The sequence below is a fragment of the Pseudopipra pipra genome, chromosome 6 (genome assembly GCF_036250125.1).
Source record: "Pseudopipra pipra isolate bDixPip1 chromosome 6, bDixPip1.hap1, whole genome shotgun sequence".
NCBI classification, from domain to species: Eukaryota; Metazoa; Chordata; class Aves; order Passeriformes; family Pipridae; genus Pseudopipra; species Pseudopipra pipra.
Window position 1 is genome coordinate 8,333,202 of NC_087554.1, and position 18,272 is coordinate 8,351,473.

An 18,272-nucleotide genomic window follows, 5' to 3' on the forward strand; every position below is an offset into this window, starting at 1 on the left:
ACGCCCGAACGGGCAGCGCCCGAATCCGCCCGAAAGCGACCGAACCGGGCCGAGCGCTCCGATCGCGCCCGAAGGCGGGGGGGCGGGGCGAGCGGCCGCGCGGGGGCTGCCGGGACGGCGGAGGACCGGGCGCGGGGCGGGGCGCTAAGATGGCGGCGGGGAGCCGAGGTGAGAGGTGTCGCGACAGCGACACGACAGCGGCGGCGACACGAAAGCCATTTCCGGGGGCAGGTGGGAGGGCTCTCCCACCGTGCGAGAGGGGAACCTCTCGCGGGGGGACACGACTAGAGCGAGGCGGGGGCCCCGGCCGAGCTCAGCCCCGGTGCCATATCGCGACAGCCCCGACACGCTGCGGTAAATGCCAGTGGCAGCGTGAGCAAGGCCTTGGCGCTTGTGCGGGATGGGGAGAACCTCTGTCCGCGGTCAAGCCACTGTCCTGAGCCCGAGAGACCCCCCCTGGAAAATCCAAACCTCGGCTTTACATCCCGAACCGTGGCATTGAGGGGCAGCTCCTCATTATCGGGCCAATTCTTTCAAACGGGTCAGAGTTCTCTTCTAAAAATGTACATTAGTGGTCTGGGGAGACAGAACTGGTTTGGACAGGTTTTGGCACCCAAGCCCTGGAGGTTCCTGCCGCCGGGTTTGTGCAGGGAGGTGCCGGAGGTGGCGGCACCCGGAGGGATGCGCTTCCTGGTGAGAGTTAAACCGTTCTTTGAGGAAAGGGGTCACGGTCCGCCTCCGCCACCATCCCCAGTGTCACTCACAGTCAGCTCTAGAATCAGCACCAGCCCGGATCAATAATAAAGGTGGTGTTGGCGAAAACACCGAACTTATACGCTCTGGTGGTTTAATAATCGCCTTTTCCAGGGGTGCTGGGCCTTTCCCTGTGGGATGTCCCGGTCTCCCCGAGGTGGCAGCACATCCTCAGGAGCAGTGGCTGCCACCCCGGCCCGGGCACTGCCCCCTCCCGGGAAAGGACTGAGGGAATCAGGACTTAGAAATAAACCTGGGGAGGGAATTCCCTGAGGGAATTCACTCGGGGCTCGCTGTGTGAATTGTACCAGTGTGACTGACCCCCGGCACTGGTGCTGCAGCTGCAGGTGTGGATATCGAGTCAACACAGAATCGTGGAATGGGTTGGGTGGGAAGGGACCTTCAAGCTCATCCAAGAACACCTTCTGCTATCCCAGGTTGCTCCAAGCCCCATCCAACCTGGCCTTGGACACTTCCAGGGATGGGGCAGCCACAGCTTCTCTGGGCAACCTGTGCCAGGGCCTCCCCACCCTCACAGGGAAGGATTCCTTCCCAATATCCCATCTAACCTTGCCCTCTGGCAGCTTAAAGCCATTCCACCGGAGTCCCAAGCTGGACACCTTAACCAGGTGCCTGGAGTTCGTGGGGACTCATTTGGGCCCAAGTGCATGAAACTGTGGTGATGAGGACATGGACCTCAGGGATCCCGGGATGAGGACGGGGATGTGGCAGTGAAATGGCCTCTCACAGGTTCTGCTTCCTCTGGAACAGAAATCCCAGCTTTGCAATTCCTCGTGTGTCTGAGGCAGGCCGACAATATTAATGAGGAACTTTAATTAATGAGGTGCTGTAGGAGGTCAGTGCCATCTTTTTGCACCAGAATTTCATCTGGCTTTTACAGAAGATAATAAGGAAAGCAGTGAAATGGATCAGTGGAAATCCTTGATTTGGTTTCTGTGGGCAATGGGAACACGCTGAGGTTTGACAGGGACTGACTTTGTGAAGGGAACCGGTTTGGAGGGATGGTGTTTGCAGGGATGGTGTGTGGAGGAGTGTTATTTAGGGGCACACAGGAGTCCTGTGTTCTCCGCAAACTTTCTCACAATTTACAAGCAAATGGTCCTTTCTGGTTCCCATGTCTCCCTCCTTCCCGCAGAGTTAGAGGGGATGAGGTGTCATCTCCTGGGAAAGGACAGGATGAACAAGTTCTGGATAATGCCTGTGCACTCCTTTAGGCTTTGAAGGAGCCTCAAGTTCCTCAGTGAAAGTGGCTTTTCCCAGCAGGGATTTCCCCCAAATTATTTTAGGCTTCATCTACTTGAAAAGGTTATTTTTGGAACCTGAACTCCAGGATCTGAGGAAATAGTAAATGTTCCAGTGAGCTGAAAAAAGAGATCCCTACAGCATCCTGGTACTGTTGCTTGAATGTTTCTGCTGCACTTCTGGTAAACATTTAGACTTGTTTTCTTCTCTTTATTTTCTCCTTCTCTGCGGAAAGGAAGAACTTCAGAGGTTGTATCCTTTCTGTACCATTCCTCCCTCCGTGTGGGAATCCTTGGGAAGACTGGCAGAAGTGGTTCCACATCTCCTGCCCAGGAAATCCGCACAGTGATGGGTTTGTGCTCCTGAGTTTTCCATCGGCACCATCCACAGGAAGCAGAACTGGTACCACATTTCTTCCACAGGAAGATGTTTCGTGCAGGTTCAGCTGGGATCTGGCCCTGCCGGGCTCCCACTCCTGCAGAAACCCCTTTAACCCCCTGCAGCCATGGCAGAGGACTGGAAGCCTCCTTCTGTCGTCACTTAACTCTCATTTTCTTAGGAAACAAGGCTAAAAGGTGGATTTATGGACGGGTGGACACACCCCCATGCAGCACAGCTCACAGACAGCTGATGCAGCTCACAAGGGGTAGTAAAAGCAGCTCTCAGGGATATTTCCTCCTCTCTCATGGTAATTCACCCCACCCTTACTCCTGCCAGGATCCAGGTAACCTAGGAGGAGACACCCTCAGCTCCAGAGATTTCCATGCTTAGAACCTCTCTAGTAATTTTTTGCTCCACCTTCCTTCAACTGGAAAAACTCCCAAACCTGGTTCTGTGTAAATGAAATGAGCTGCTCTGGGAACTGGAATCCATCCACGGCATGTGGGTGGGTTCAGGAGTGGGATGGGACGTTCCTCCAAAAGATGCTTGGGATGAAATCCCTGCTTGGAGATATTCAGAGGATCTGAGAAGGGCTGGGGGAGAGAGGGGAGTGAATTAAGTCAGTCTGTTTCTTAGGGATTTGCCTCTCAGAGTGGAGCTCTGGCCGTTCTCAGACAGGTGAGAGCACGGCTTTTCCATGCTGTGGGCAGGAACGGGGCCTGGCTGCTGCACAGAGCCACCTCTTCTCCAAACTCCCAGGAATTTGATGGATTGGAGGCTGCCAACCCTCTGTCAGCTTCCTTAAGGCTGACTGAGAGGTGTGGAATTTATCTGGGGCAATGTAGACATGCACCCCCCCGTTTCCTCAGGCTGACAGATACCCGACTACAGACCAAATAAAGTTCCTTAAAAAAAGGAACTAAAGCCAAGCCTGAAACAGCAAGCTTTTATCCCAGCTCCTGGTGTTTGCAGCCTCAAGTTCCTTCCTGCACCCTCCCCACAGGCCAGGCATGGCTGGACCATTCAGTATAAAATGGCAGAGCAGTATATTTTGGGAAATGGTGATTTTATGGAATGGGTCCTGTCTCCTCTGAGAATCCTTAACAGCAGTTCTCAGCTGTCATCGCTTCCCTTACAGATCCTGTTCTATGTAAATGGCATTTATTACATCTTCTACTTCTTGGCAACTCTTGCAATGATTGTTTACAAAAGTAAGTGGCAGGTAACCCAGAGCAGGCCTTGCTTGTGCACAGCTGGGCTTTGCCCTACTCCTGCTGTGTTTTCCTGCTCCATTTACCCTGGCTTATTCTCCAGGTCAAGTTTTCAGTTATCCAGATGATTTCCTGGCTCCTGATCTTGCCGTGCTTTTCCTTATGGCCATGCTGGAAGTGCCTCGACTATACCTGGGTAGGTGATGTTATCCCTGCACCTTTTTGTGGAATAGAATCTTTAAACATGAATCATTTGGAAATGGAGTCTGTGTCAAAACACGTCAGTTTAGCAGGTATTTGGAGACACCTGCACCTCTCCCTTCACTCCTGAAGCCTTGGGCCAGCGCCAACACCCTCCTTCCACTAAGACAACAGTGTGAACAGCCTCCTGTCCAGAGCTTGCCCAAACTTCTTATAGTCCTTTTTTTAAAAAAAACCAAATCACTGTTAAAATCTGCTTGATATTCCTAAGACATTTATGCAGGGTGAGGCTCTTGAATCCAGCTCACTGGCTGTAGGGGGGGATTTATTCTGCTGCCTTAGAGCTCTCTGTGTATTCGCCTGGAGCCTGGTCCAGGAATAAAGGAGTGAGTTTCAACTCTAATGTAGTTAAACACCAAAATCTACTGAGACAAGCCTGGAAATAGGCTGCAAGGAAGAGATAAGTGCAGCTTCTCCACACTGACAGTCATTTGAAACAGGAATAGATTAGCAGGGAATAGAGAACTGTCTGTATTGCCTAAGATGTGACAGCCAGGATTGGACTCTGGGTGTCACTGAGGTGTCCCGCTGAGCGGGCGGCTGGGGGGAGGTTTGATGGTTGATTAAGAAACTGAGTGATCAGAAAGACTGCAGCTTCAGAAGTGATTCTTGTGGTAAGAAAATGTGCCCTGACTGTGACTATCCACTGATTGCTCTTTATTTAGATTAACTTTGAGTCATTTCTCTGTTTTGAAATGGACTGTCCATTGGTGTTGGGTTTGCTGTTAATTTGCTGGCAGAGCCTTGATTCAGGCTGGTATTTCAATGTATTCTGAGCCTCTGTAAGGCTCAGCAAGAGCAAGGTAATAACCAGAGCCTTTTTGAGCAGGAATATTCTGGAGTTATGGCTTGAGCTACTGTCAGAAAGAATCAGACTCCTCTTGGCCTTTTGTTTCCTCACAGGTTGCAAGGGAAACCTGAGGGAGGAGGAGGCTCCGCTGGCGCTCAGCCTGGGGCTCACGGTGGGCAGCGTGGTGCTGAGCGTGTACCTGCTGGCCTGGCAGACCTACGTGCTGTGGGCAGACATCGTGCTCACGGCGGTGCTGCTCTGTGCCTACGGGCTGGAGTCGGGGCTCAAGGTCACGGCCATCGCTGCCTTCGTCAGCTGAGCCCAGCACATTGCCTGCCACACAGCAGTGGGCTTTCATTGCAGGGATTTAATTCTTTTGTATGGAGAACAACTGTTTCAATTAGAAATTTTCAGGGCAGAGATGTCCCTGTGTGGCAGGTGAGACGTCCTGCCCAGCCCCTCCGTGACACTGTCCCGCTCGTGGCTTATTTATGGGCAAAGGATGAATCAGCAAAACCCTCAATGCTCTGGCATTCACCAGGGATCAATACTCAATACCCATTCCCAACACAGGACAGGAGCCAGCACAACATCCCTGCTGGGATGATGGGAGTTTTCATGGCACAGCAGCAACGTGCAGCCCAAGTGACACAGAAATGAACCAGGCCAGGACTGATTCCTGCCTCGCCGCTCACACGGCCGTCTTCGAGGGCACAGCTCCTCTGCTGCTCTCATTTGTGCTTCCAGACCTCAGTGGTAATTTCCCTGACTTTAGTAGGGCAGAACCTGCTGTATCCCAGCGGGAGACAGTGGAACTGGGTTTTGTGCATACCCAGAGAGCTGAGCTGCAGGGTTTGGGCTGCTGTTCTTACTGACATGGTGTGTGAGGGGATGTTTGGTTAGATAGGATGGCCTCAAAATGAACAAAACCATTCACTGCTCACACTGACTTCTGTCCTGTTTACAAGTCCAACAGAATGTTGGCAGGTGGATTCCTATTTGGTGTTAAACATGTTGATTTCCACTATTCTGCAAAAATTACTGCATTCAAGCCTTGTCTTTTAACTGAACAACTTGTGCAAATTCAGAGTTTTTTACCGTATCAAAAACATATGTTAATGAAAAGCTTGGGGAGTTTGTGGGGTTTTGAAGAAGCAGGTTTTATATTCAGAATTTCCTATTTTTGTATTTATTTATTCATTCAAATAAATAATGGTTTAGATCTAAGAAGTGTTTGAAGTGCAGAGCATCTTGTTCAGATCCTCGGCTCCAGCTAAGCCACCCAAAGGAAGACGTGGGTGAGCTGGATGTGTGTGAAAGCCTCTTCTGATCCTGATCCTGCTGCTGTGTGTGGGCCCTTCTCCTGTCCTGGGAAGGTCTGAGCTAATTTGCACTCATCAGGGGCTGAAAATTGAGGGGTGCAGGCCTGAGGTACCTCAGCTTATGCTGCTCTTTGCTTCCTGGTGGTGGTAGAAGGGAACAAAAGGCACTGAAGTTCTTGAGGAAGGGCCCAAATTCATCCCTTGGTCATTCAGTGGTTGAACTTGATGATCTTAGAGGGCTTTTCCAACCTTAAGGATTCCAGTTCCTAAAGGGGGCTTACAAGAAGGCTGGAGAAGGACTTTTCACAAGGGCCTGTAGTGACAGGACAAGGGGGAATGGCTTTAAACTGAAGGAGGGTGTGTTTAGATGAGATATTGGGAAGAAGTTCTCCCCTGTGAGGGTTGTGAGGCCCTGGCAGAGGTTGTGGCTGCCCCATCCCTGGAAGTGTCCAAGGCCAGGTTGGATGGGGCTTGGAGCAACCTGGGCTGGTGGAAGGTGTCCCTGCCCATGGCAGGGGGTGCGATGAGATGAGCTTGAAGGTCCCTTCCAACCCAAACCATTCCATGATTCAACTCCCAGGCCAGGTAACAGCAGGTTCTGTCCACATGACACCACTACAGTCACAATCAGAGTACCCATTGGCACAAATCCCCTTGGACAGATCCCATTCAGTCTGTGGCACAGCTGACCCTTTGCTGCACCCATGAAACAACATCTCAGCAGCAGAACTGGGGCTAAGGAGCACCCAGAGACTGAATCACCAAATGTTTCTGTGTTTAATCTGCCTGAATCGAGCCCCCACCTATTTGTCCTCCCAGATTTGTTTGGCATGATGGAATGTGCCATCACAAGCTTGTTACGAGGAGTGACCAACATTCCGAGCTGTCCCTGCCCCTTAGCGAGCAAAACCCTTCCTGGACGGGGACAAATACCAGCACAAACTTTTCCTGGTGTTCACACCCGCCTTGCACAAAGGTCTGGCTGCAGAGCACCTGTCAGGCTCTAAAGGACAGGCTGCCCAGTGGAATTTTTACCTGAATGCAGGTGATACAGCAGAGGGGGTCGCACAGGTCAGCGTTGAGTCGCAGCCTCCCCGCGGCACCTTCCCAGAGTGACCACTGCAAACTAAATAAACACAAAACAGATGTCACAAAACGTGGGGCACCCTGTGCTCCCTCCCCACTGCCCAGGTGAAAAGCAAGGGTCAGGGGAGAGTGCCAGTGCTTGCTGATAGTCCACGGGGTAAATATGCACAGAGGATAATAACCATGAGGTTTTGGGCTCATTTCAGAGCAGGGCCTGCTGGCTGGAACTGGGCAGAGCTCTGGCTGGCTGTCGGTGCCTGCTGGGGTCAGCTGGCACCAACCTGGACTGGCACCCTCACCAGGGCAGGACAGCCCTGGTGCAGTTTAAGATAAAACTGTCCATGAACCGTTTTCTGGGTACTGCTGCTGCTGACAGCCCTTCACTCCGTGATGAAGGATGAAGTCTGGAAGCTTCAGACAACTCCTTCATCTCGGGTATTTCCAGGCTTTCAATGGGAATTGTCATTATGCTGCTGACCCTGATTCCATGACAGCATCCCTCCATGCTGAGCTGGTACAAAGACTCAAAGTGAATCAGCTTCAGAGAGTTCCCCTAAACAGGATCTCCTTTCCAAACCGTTCCCACTGCTCAGAGAAGCAGGGAACACATAGTGAAGCCATTGATGACATTTGCCAGACATAAAATCACTGGAGCTTTTAATTATGAGGCCCAGCCCTTCTGAAACAGGACAAGCAAGTTGGATGCAAACAGCATTAAAAATTGAGAGGAACACACATTTTGAGGAGCTGGGTTTGGGTGGTGTTTACTTGACAAGTCTTTGTTCTCGAGCCATCCCAGGGGTGTCTGCCGCCAACCTGATTTAAAAGGCTGATCCCAAAAGGAAAGTCAGCCCCCTGGGATTTCCAGCTTGGAGATACTGGGAGATAGGGTGTTACTGCTCCATGACTTTGTAATGTCCCTCAGCAGGCAGGAACAACGTGCAGACAGACCCCAGCTGGAGCAGCCCAGTGCTCAGGGAAGGAGGGAGGCTGAGGATTGCACTCGGTCGGTTCCACACCTGGGAGCGGAGGCTGGAACTGCCATTGAACCATTCCATGATTCCACAGTCGCCTCTGGCCCAGCTCGACCGGCACCAGCTGTTGCAGGGAAGGTGTAATAAGCTCCGTTGTGGTTTCCTTCCCTGCCCAGAGGAAAAGTTGCCTCCCTGCTCACAGTTAGAGATTTGCTGCGGGCACAGCAGCTCACAGTAGCCCTGTCTGCACTGTGCATGTGGAGCTGATGGCAGGCAGTACCTTAAAACAGAATCCTGCCAACTCCCTGTCTGCATCCCAGGAACGTGAGCCCAGCCCAGCAGTCCTACTGAAATACCCCGGTGATGCACTTCAGGGAGTGGGGATCTCCTGCACAAACCCTTCTGGCCGGGCACAGCTGACATTCCCATTGCACTTTCCTTCGGTTGGACCCAATCCCTTCCTCCGCCCGGCGGTGTGGCTGGCATTCCCTAAATCCCGCATTTCCTAGGGCTGGCCGCGTCTTCCCAGTGCATTCCCCTGGGATCTCGGCGAGGAGGGTGCTGGGGCGCCGGGCGGGCGCGTCACTCCGAGCATCATTGCCGCTCTGCCGGGCGGAAGAGGTCGTGCTCCTGTCAAAGCGAGCTGCCAAATCGCCCCTGTCAGGCCGGGAGCTGTCTCTCCCTTCCCGCCCGGCTCCCCCGGCACATTCCTCCCGCAGGAACTCAGCCGGGCGGCTCCTCGGAGCAGGGCCTGGACACGGGCCAGGCTGCGAGCTGGGCACAAGCCCCTCCAAGAGAACAGGAGCAGCATAGAACTCACAAATGTCCAGCTAAGGAACTCGGGCTTTCCCCAGACTGTCCCGAGGTGGAAGCTTTTCCTTCCTTCTTTCCCTCGTGTCACAGTCACAGCTGTTTCTTCCCGGGGTCTCTCTAGATGTACATGCCAGGGGTTCAGCACACACCCTGGGGGTAGAGTGGAGGCCTGCAGCCACGAGCACTTTAATAAAACACTCTCAAAAGCCCCGATTTTTGGAGAGGACTTGCTAACCAGAAGGATCCCACCCTGCCATGGACATGTCAGTATGACACAGCTGATATTTTCCGGCCTAATGATCAGTTCATGAGCTGACCCCATCATTTTAAAAAATGTTAAATCTTAAGACAAATGAAACCAGGCACTACAAAACTGTTTCTTTGAAAGTAAGAAGTCTGCCCACACATGGGACTGTTTCCAAGAGTCCAGGGTCCCTCTGGGCCCCCAAACACAGGGTCTTCAGGGCACACCCAAGCACAGCTCACACATCCTCTCTGCAGTCTGGCTCAGAAACTCCAGAGTGGCCTTGCCAGCTATTAAAATTTCCCTCTGGCTTTTGAAGAGCAAGAGAAGAGCAACAAGAGACACTTATAAGACTGCAGGTTCTAAAAATCCTTCCCAGAGTGCCCAGGAACAACACTCGCCTTGGCACAAGGGCTGGAGCTCAAGTCCTACCTCTGCCACTCCAGCAAGAAGCTGCTCTTGCCTTCTCCGTGCCCCACCTGGGGCCCAGGTGAGAAGGGGAGGGTGGTCTTGCTCCTGACAACACTGATAAGGGGGCCTGGACATCCCCAGGGAGGGCTGATGGTACTGCAGTGGCACAGGGATGCTCCCTGCCCCATCCCTGGAAGTGTCCAAGGCCAGTGCTTGGAGCAACCTGGGATAGTGGAAGGTGTCCCTGCCCATGGCAGGGGAGTGGAACTGGATGGGCTTGAAGGTCCCTTCCAACTCAAACCATTCCAGGATTCTGTGGCCAAAAGGGTCACGTGCAGTTTCTCTCTGGCACACAAGTACAGGGGCACACAGTGTGAGCAACGACAGGGGCCTGCACTAGGTCTTCATCAGGGATGGGGCAGCCACAGCTTCTCTGGGCAACCTGTGCCAGGGCCTCAGCACCCTCACAGGGAAGAATTTCTTCCCAATACTCAACCTAAACCTACTCTCTTTCATGGAAGAGCTGGGGCGAGATGAGGGGCTTTATGGCCAAGAAACCCCAAGGAGCACAGTGCCATGGAGAGGGTACCCCGATGGATGCTCTCCCCCACACCCCTCAGTGCTCTGGGGACCGGGAGAGAGGGGACACTTTGCCCTCTCCCCCCATCTCCCGGCACCTTTCCCTGCTGCAGACATCAGGGAAGGGAGAGAAGGCAGGAGCGGCGCTGGAGGAAAACAACCCGTGAGCCGGCGCGGAGGAGAGCCCTGGGCTGCACAAAAGGGGCCTTGTTCCCCCACGAGGCGATCGGGCAGCACGTCCCCTCCCTCACCGGCGATGGAAAACCGAGCTCCAAGCACTCCTTCACCTCCCCTCGCCGCCTTAACCTCCCCATTGGGTACAAAATGTTCTCGGGTGCAGGAAACCTGAAGTTTAACACGCCCTGGGCTCTTGGTCCCCTTGCCCGGGGAGTGGGCGAAGGCCGCACAGCCCCCGGCGCTCCTGGGGCCACCAGCCCTGGTTACACAGTAACCTGTTGCTCCGGGTCCCAGCTCCACCTCTCGCTGCCTCCACATCCCTCCCCTCCTCTCTGCTCTGCCAAGAAACCTCTGTCACCTGCTCTCAGACAACCGGGGCGAGCGGCACCGGGAGGAAAGGGCAGCGGGAAGCCAAGCACGGGGACCCCCAGGCCGAGGTGCCGGGTGGGCTCTGCCTCGGGCTCCCCTCCAGCGGCTGGGGCACCGGGATCGCAAGCTGTGCAGGGAGAGCAGAGGGAGCTTGGCTGCTGAGAATGGCAGCAGGATTTAACTAGGAGGGCACGGAAAACTGGGAGAGAACACACGGGAGCTGAGGGAACTGCGGGAGACGAGAGCGGCTTCTCAGCACCGGTGAGTCCCTCCTCAAAACCTAAAACTTCACATCCCCCTCCCCAACATTTATCCACTTCAAAAGTCTGGCTGATTCCGCTGTGGAGGGAGTGTGGCTGGGGAGGGGCTATGGCTGGGAGATCTATCTGGGTAGTTTTCTGTTGTTACAGTATAAAAAAAGGTTAAAACCTGTACTTTTCCCAGTGTTGCGTTTTCTGGGTTTGTTTCCCGTCCTGGCGATTCCCCACCGGGAGAGATCCAGTAGGTGGCACTTTCTTGGCAGCAAAATGTCCATTTGGCACAGAACGAGGCTTTTTTTTGTTGTTCCTAATTAAGTCTGGAGACGTACTTTTGAGCAGCTGTTTGTTTGCAAACCTCGGGGTTTCCTCGTTTTGGGACACGCGTGGAATTTTCGCCGTTCCCCGCCGGGCCCCCGGATGAGCCGCTGCTCTCGGTGGGAGTGCTCTCCCTGCCCCGACCCCGGCAGGACCCTGTTTGGGCACGGAGGGAAGCTCGGAGCTGCCGCGCTCCCCGCCGTGACAGCTCTGCCTCCCTCTGCGTTAAGAGTCGGAGCGCAGCGCTCCCGTCCCCTTTCACTTCTATTCCTGGAAAATGCCCGTGCGAACTGCACCCAGCACAAGGCTCAGGGACGAATGATGTGACTGCCATTATTTTTAAATACTGGAAGTAACTGTGACACAGCACAGGAGTAAAATCCGGTGATTGCCCCGCTGTAATTAGGGCAACGGGGAGTAACGCTTGCGTTGCTGGGCTGCTCCGAAAGGCTGCCACGGGGATCGGATCCATCGGCGGTTGCTCGTCCAGGAGCGCCAGCACTGGGCTGGGATCTGCCCCTAAAAAGGACTTTTTCTTAGTAGAAATAATGGCAGCCAGAGGCTCAGCCCCCAGCTGACACAGCAGGGACCCACGCAGGGCTTCACCCGCGGATGCCGCAGGCAGCAGCACATTCCTGGCTCCATTTCCTTGCGTGATGGAGTTTTCAGTTGATTAAGAAGGAAAATCAGTCCTCCACAGACAGAAGGGGCAGGCAGTGGTGCTGAATCAAGGAGCCCTTTAAAGGAGAACTGGGAAGAGGGGCTTGGGATTCACTGTGGGAATGTGTCTGTGAGAGGCAAAGGTCGGTGCTCGGCCCGGTTTAAAACCAAGGCTTGGACATGCTTGGAATGTGCTGGGAAACAAAATACTTTTTGTAGGGCCACAGAATCATTCTGGAAATGAAAGGTTCAGAAGAGACACTAATGCACCACAGGACTCAGGAGGTTCCAGTCCTTGTGGCAACAAAGGAAGGAGTAAAACAGGGAGAACAAATGCATTGGCTTGTGTGGGCTTGAGAAACATCCATATGAAATAAGCCCGGAGTGCATGAGGGACTCTCGGAGTATTATTCCCAGAGGGCTGGATCCGGGGGTGCTTTGGAGCTGTGTCTCTGTCGCACTCTGTTCTCTCCCTTCCATGCCAAGGTGTGGAGTGCTGGATCAGGGCAGGTTTGTGGCTTTGAGGAAGATTCAGTGTTTTTCTCCTTGCATGAGGCTGGTCTGGCCTCGAGTCTCCTTTCTGTAGGTGCTGTCAGTGCTGCCCTTCCCCCGGGGAGACGGGAGTGCACAGCCTCTATTGCTTTGGCAATAAAAATATCACCCTCTAAAAACAGTCAAACCTTACAAGCCCGCCCTAGTGACCCCCAAGAAGTCCACTGACTTCCCGGACTGACAGGGATGGTCTCCTGCCCTCCAGTAAAGCTTTATCAGCAGTGAGGTGTCTGCCTGGCAGGGCAGTGCCAGCAGATCCAGCACCACGTGACTGCCAGCACAGCCTCCTGAGCCACCTGCTTTGGCCAAGGTTCAGCAGGTGCCCAGGAAAACACCCACCTGCCTGCCAAAGGCATTCAAGGCTCCCACTCAAAGGGAGGGGAAGGATGGTACCTCCAGAAGGCCTTCCATTTGTCCAACTACATTGTCTTTGCACCACCAGAAGTGGTGCCAGGCACTGTACGACACCTGAGTGACACAGGACACGAGATCCAGGGAGGTCCAGGAGGCCTGAGATCACAGTGTGGCTCCAGATCTCCATATGCCCACAAGACCACAGTCAGGAACACAGCAGAGAGGAACATTAAGGATTTTCATGGAGTGGGGTGGCTCTGAATAGCATCTCTGTCCGCTTGCAGAGGGTTTGAAATGTCAGGCTCAGGGAAAAATATGCTGTCACCCATCCCTAAAGTATTTAGTGTTCCTGCATCAAATGGGTATCAAGGAGGAGAGGAGGGGGATCCTGGGAGAGCTGATCCCACACATTGGTGTCATGCTGTTCCCACATGGACAAGGCCACCTCTGTGCACAGTCACAGGCAAGAGTCTGTCCTTTCCCAAGGGAGCGAGCGTTTTCCTTTCTCCTGGGCTGGAGACAGTACTGCCTCCAAAACTGAAATGCACACTGCCAGGGGGGTAACCAAAAAAGCCCTGGCATTTTATTTCCTGATAATCCAGGTAAATTAGGAGGAATGGCAATTAAGAAGGGAGGGAAGGGTGTGGAGCTGAGCTGGACCGGTTTGGAGATCTTCCCCATTCCCCTGCACTGCAATTCCCCAGGAGAGCCCAGCCCTTGTTCCCACTCCCCAAGTGCTCCCGAGGGCGTTACTGCAATGTGCTCACTGCCACTGAGGATCTGCTGAGGAACAGAACAAAAGCCCCCGGGAAGAGGTGGGGAGTCACAGGCTCTGCCTGCTCAGCTGCCCTGGGACAGGGCCTGAAGTGCCCAGACAAGCTGCCGGGGCCCTGATTTGGTTGGAAGCACCAAGCGAGGCTGGAGGTGCCTGTTCCTGCAGGCACAGTGGAATGAGGGGACCCTCACAAGGCAAGAGGTTGATGGCAGAGGCTGAGTTGCTCCAGCCCATCTGGCACAGAGTCAGACCCTGCTCAGGATGCTCTGCCCTCACATCCATCCCTGCCTTCAGAGCAGAGTCCAAACAACCCCTCTCACAACCATCTCCCACAAAGGTTCTCCTTTTCCTCCTGAGACTGGCAAATACATCTCATGTCAAAATCCTCATCTCCAGTGCCAGGGGCACATTCCCACATCCAGTCCACAGCTGGGTCTTCACCCGCTGAGCTATTAACCCACTTCTCCTTTCCCACTCCCTGGACACTGCCACAGTTTCTCTCAGCCATTTCAGCTGGATGGAGGAGCTGAGTGTCAAGACCCAGGGCAGGAAGGGGCAGGATGGCATTTTGCAACAGCCCCGGCCGTCGGGATGGGCAGGTGTGGCACAAATGAGCCCTCATGGCTCATAGGCCTCTGACCCAGCCTTGCCCCAGGTGAGGGCAGCTCCTTGCCTGGCTGGTGGAGCAGTAACACTCCACATTTGTGGGTTGGGGTCTTTCAACACCACCTTGGAACAGGCCAGGAAATTCTTTCCTATTTTTGGTTTCTGGTTGGGGCACTGGCCCCCAAAAGCTTTTCATAATTTGAACTTGTTTAAGTTTAGTCCTTCCTGGATCCTTCTTGGGTTTTTTTTTCCCTCTGTCTTATCAGTCTCAACCTGTCCAGATTTATATACTACAAAGGTAAAGTGCAGCCCATCCAAATGGCAATAAATCAAAGTTCAGACCCCATGGCTGGTTCAGAAAGTGAAATAGTGCTGCTGCTGGGACGGTGATTAAGACCAGGTGAACAGGCACAGGCTGAGTCAACACCACCCTCCCCCAGACTGTTTACACCTAACTTCCCTCTCGCTGAAGATGACCAAAAGTGGGAACCATCTGGGAGCCAAGATAGCTGGAATCTCTTCATGCCTTACAGGTGTTGGCTATTGGAACTGGAGCTGCCACCCAAAGCCACGCATCCCCCAAATTCTATCACCAGCAAATACAAAGGGAACCCCAAACCTGACTCATCTCACTGCTGTGGACAAGGCCAGTGGCTTGTCCTGGCCTGTCACTGCTCATTGCCATCATCAGGACTCCCCTGGGTCGCTCCTCGTCCCACTGCTGCCACCAGTCAGAACTGAGACGTGCGGACACAAACTCCTCCGAGTCCTCCAAACTCCTCCATGTCCTTTTCACAAGGGCATGGAGTGGCAGGACAAAGGGGAGTGGCTTTAAGCTGAAGAATGGTGGGTTTAGGTTGGACAGTGGGAAGAAATTCTTTCCTGTGAGGGTGGGGAGGCCCTCGCACAGGTTGCCCAGAGAAGCTGTGACTGCCCCATCCCTGGAAGTGTCCAAGGCCAGGTTGGATAGGGCTTGGAGCAGCCTGGGCTAGTGGAAGGTGTCCTTGTCTGTGGCCAGGGGTGGGACTGGATGGGCTTGAAGGTCCCTTCCAACCCAAAGCATTCCAGGATCTGTAGTAAGTCAGTTGTCAGGCTTTCAGTGGTGACTGTATGAAGGCAAAGCAGTGACTCTGCCTTCGCTCTCAGTGCCAAGATAAACACAGAGGTGTCCATTTGCCTGAGCCCGAGACAATCCTTTCATCAGTAAATTCACTTCATAAAAACACCGGGGAGAGTAGGAGAGAGAAAGGTAATTGCACCCACGATATCCCTTAATAAATCACAGGCTGGAGCCTGCTCTCATTTCTGATACTGCTGCCTCTTAATTATAGCTGTGTTTGGCTGAGGAGACAGAGGAGGAGAGCCAGGCTCTATGCAGAAGGGAGCACTAATTAAAACCTCTTTTCCCTGGAAAGATATTTAACGTCTTCCTCTGGGGAAGAAGCAAATGGACTTGTCTCTGGCCATTCCTGTGGGTTAACCTGGAACACTGACTTTCACACAGTCAGGCAGTTTGTCCTGTTTTCAGTACCTGATGCTCCTGGCATTGCTCCTGGGTTGAGATATTGGACTTTCAAAAGTCCTTGGAGAAGGAAGAGGAATAACATGTAGCCAGGTAGGCTGTGCAGGTGTGGATGTAAGGTTAAGAGCAGGGGTGGCTCCTCAGTCCATGTACACTGACCACAAAAAGGGTTTTGCACGTTGTCCCTTGACATGTGACACAGGCAGGACCTCTGTGATGGGGAGGGTAATCCCAGACTGCACCCAGGCAAATCCTCTGATTGGAATTCATACATGGACTTTACAGGCTTGATCCATGCTCAGTTCCACATGAGAAGAGAGTCCCTCGGGCTGACAAGGGGAAGGATCTTGTACCACCAGGCACCTGCACTCCAGCATCCCTGCCTGATCTCCTGATGGGTTTGGGACCGGGCCACAACAGGACAGGTTCATTCACCTGGAGAACACAAACCCTCCTGAACTGCAGGAGGGGAGTGGTACATCTGAGCTATGGAAATAACAGTCGGCCCCACTGAAGTCAAAGGGCTGATTCTGTGATTCTGTCTGTTTATTCTATGTTTCCATGATTCCCAAAGGGAGTAAGTCAGCAATCTCCAGCTGCCCCTGCAGAGTTTCCACAGCAGGGAACCCAACTGGTGAAGGGAGACTCCAGTCTAGCATCCAGGTGCATGATCACTCCAACCTGGCATTCCCAACAGAGTAGGCTGGATGTGAAAAACACAAAGAAAATGTGGGGTTGGATTATTTTCCTCCTGTTTTGCAATAGAAGGGGCAGGGTAGGCGTGTAAAAGTGACATGAAAGGCTCTCAGGGTTAACTCCAGGACTGTCAGGTTTATTCTGAGTTGCTGCTGCTTGGAAAATAAGTTGATAAAGTTTCAGTAGCTAAAAAAAAAAGGCAGAAAAGTTGCAGCTCCGTCAGAGGAGCTGCTGCACAGAGCAAGGCAGGAGCAGGTTCAGCAGGATAAATTGAGAGCAAATGTACCAGAGCTGTGCAGGTAACACCCAAGGTGTGGTCAGGCCATCGGCTGCCTGAGCAATCTCTTGCCATGGAAGCACCTCTTCCCACTGCTGCAGCTGCTCTGAGCTTAAAATCAAAGCAGGAAGAGCCTCTGTGTCTGTGACTTCAGTTATGGAAATTCCAATGCTCTTCAGCCTGGGAGAGGGACACTGAGGTGCTGCTCTCCTTGAGATCTGAGATAGAGCCTGTGGCACGGAGACACGGAATGAGGGAACAGTTGCTTCCTGCTGACAGAGCTGGGGGCATCCCACAAAACCAGCAGCTGGCAAGTGTGGTAGGAACAAAAGGAGGTGGCTGAGAACACCACGCAGAGCAGAGCGTGGAGCACCCTGCCACAGGCCATTCAGGATGGGCCAGAGTTTAACAGCCTGGTCAAATGCAGCTGGAGAAATTCAGGGGTGACAAAGGGTACTGAGGGCTCTTCACCCCCACTGCTGGAGGCTGGGGAACTGTGCAGAGGCTTTCTGTGCTCCTGCGCTGTCTTGGCCTCTCCTCTGGGATCCACATGTGCTGCAGCCGTGTTGTGCTCCCAACCTGCCCCTGAACAGGAACTGAGGGCAGGTGATGGGAGGGGTGATGGACCACCCCATGTCCAGGCAGCTGCTTCTGGCTCCTCTGAGCACAAGGGAGGATGAAAGGGAGGAGAGGAGCTCCAGCCCCTGTGACTGCTCCATGGAAGGAAACGCTGTGCCCAGGAAGTGAGAACTGAAACCATCCGAGCAGTCAAAGCCCTGCCACATGGAAACTAGACCAGACAGGTCCCAGAACATCTGCTCCACACCTGGCATGAGCCTGGAGACACTCCTGCTCCCTGCTCCCTGCCTGCCGAGACCTGGTGAGCAAACAGTCAAAGGTGAGAAGGAGTCAAAGGAGAAGGCTGCGGGGGAGACCCGGGCTGCCACCACCCTCGGCAGTCCCTGCTGTTTCCCTGGAGCTGACTCCAGTGGGATCCGTCCTTGCCAGGTGCCTGCAGCTGCCAGGACTCTGCTCACAGTGGCCACGCTCCACTCTTGGGCCGGTGATGGGCACTCAGGTCCTCATCTTGGAATCCTGCCCTCGACAACTCGAGCTAAAGGACAACTTGGGTAGCTCAAGACATCCATGAGCTCAGCAGCAGCCCCCCAGGCAGGACTCATGAGCACCAGGAACAGCACTTTGTCCTTCCCAAAACCATGGATATTCCTGTGCTCTCGGGGCCACCTGCCCCTTTCTTCAGAACGACCTTCCCAGAATATGCCAGGTTCTCCAATGTGCATGTTTAGGCACAACCCTACTTCTGCCAACCTTCTCCTGCTCCAAAGGTGACCCATAAACCTGTGGCTCATTTAAGGATCAGACCCTAAAGACAGGCTGGCGAGGAGAGCTCAGTGGTTTTAAGCCCAGGCTGTGGAAAGCACCACCCCGGCTCTCCTTTGGCTGCAGGAGCACCCACGTGGCCTGTGTGGGCACCACCATCTGCCCACAGCCCTGATCCTTGCAAGCACACCTTGCCCACGTGGCAGAAAGGGCTTTCTTGCTCCTTGCCTGTCTCCTCTGAGGATCACGAGGTCTCAGGGGGTCTCCAGTCCAACCCCAG

The 18,272-nt window shown here is 53.7% G+C and overlaps 2 protein-coding genes and 1 long non-coding RNA gene across 5 annotated transcripts in view; 2 read left to right on the forward strand and 1 right to left on the reverse strand.

Annotated features, from left to right (window-relative positions):
- The first annotated feature begins 47 nt into the window (after positions 1–47).
- TMEM80 (transmembrane protein 80) lies at positions 48–5,889 on the forward strand. Of its 2 annotated transcripts, XM_064660040.1 has the most exons (5): positions 48–168; positions 2,252–2,268; positions 3,515–3,608; positions 3,712–3,804; positions 4,773–5,889. In XM_064660040.1, the coding sequence occupies exons 1-5, from the start codon at positions 150–152 to the stop codon at positions 4,976–4,978; spliced, it is 429 nt and encodes a 142-aa protein (XP_064516110.1). In that variant the 5' UTR covers positions 48–149; the 3' UTR covers positions 4,979–5,889. The 2 variants fall into 2 exon arrangements, with proteins under 2 accessions (XP_064516110.1, XP_064516109.1); XM_064660039.1 differs by lacking the exons at positions 48–168; positions 2,252–2,268 and having other exon boundaries at positions 3,431–3,608.
- Positions 5,833–18,272, reverse strand: part of LOC135416726 (uncharacterized) — a 55,014-nt gene continuing 42,574 nt past the window's right edge. The window contains exons 2-3 of the long non-coding RNA XR_010431700.1: positions 7,017–7,107; positions 5,833–6,119 (exon numbers count right to left, since the gene is read on the reverse strand). This is a non-coding gene — a long non-coding RNA (uncharacterized LOC135416726). The remainder of the gene's footprint in view (positions 6,120–7,016; positions 7,108–18,272) is intronic.
- Positions 10,497–18,272, forward strand: part of EPS8L2 (EPS8 signaling adaptor L2) — a 49,249-nt gene continuing 41,473 nt past the window's right edge. The window contains exon 1 of one of the 2 annotated variants that reach the window (XM_064659984.1): positions 10,497–10,895. The gene's annotated coding sequence lies outside the window, so the exon portion shown is untranslated. The remainder of the gene's footprint in view (positions 10,896–18,272) is intronic. The other variant, XM_064659982.1, reaches the window with a different exon arrangement.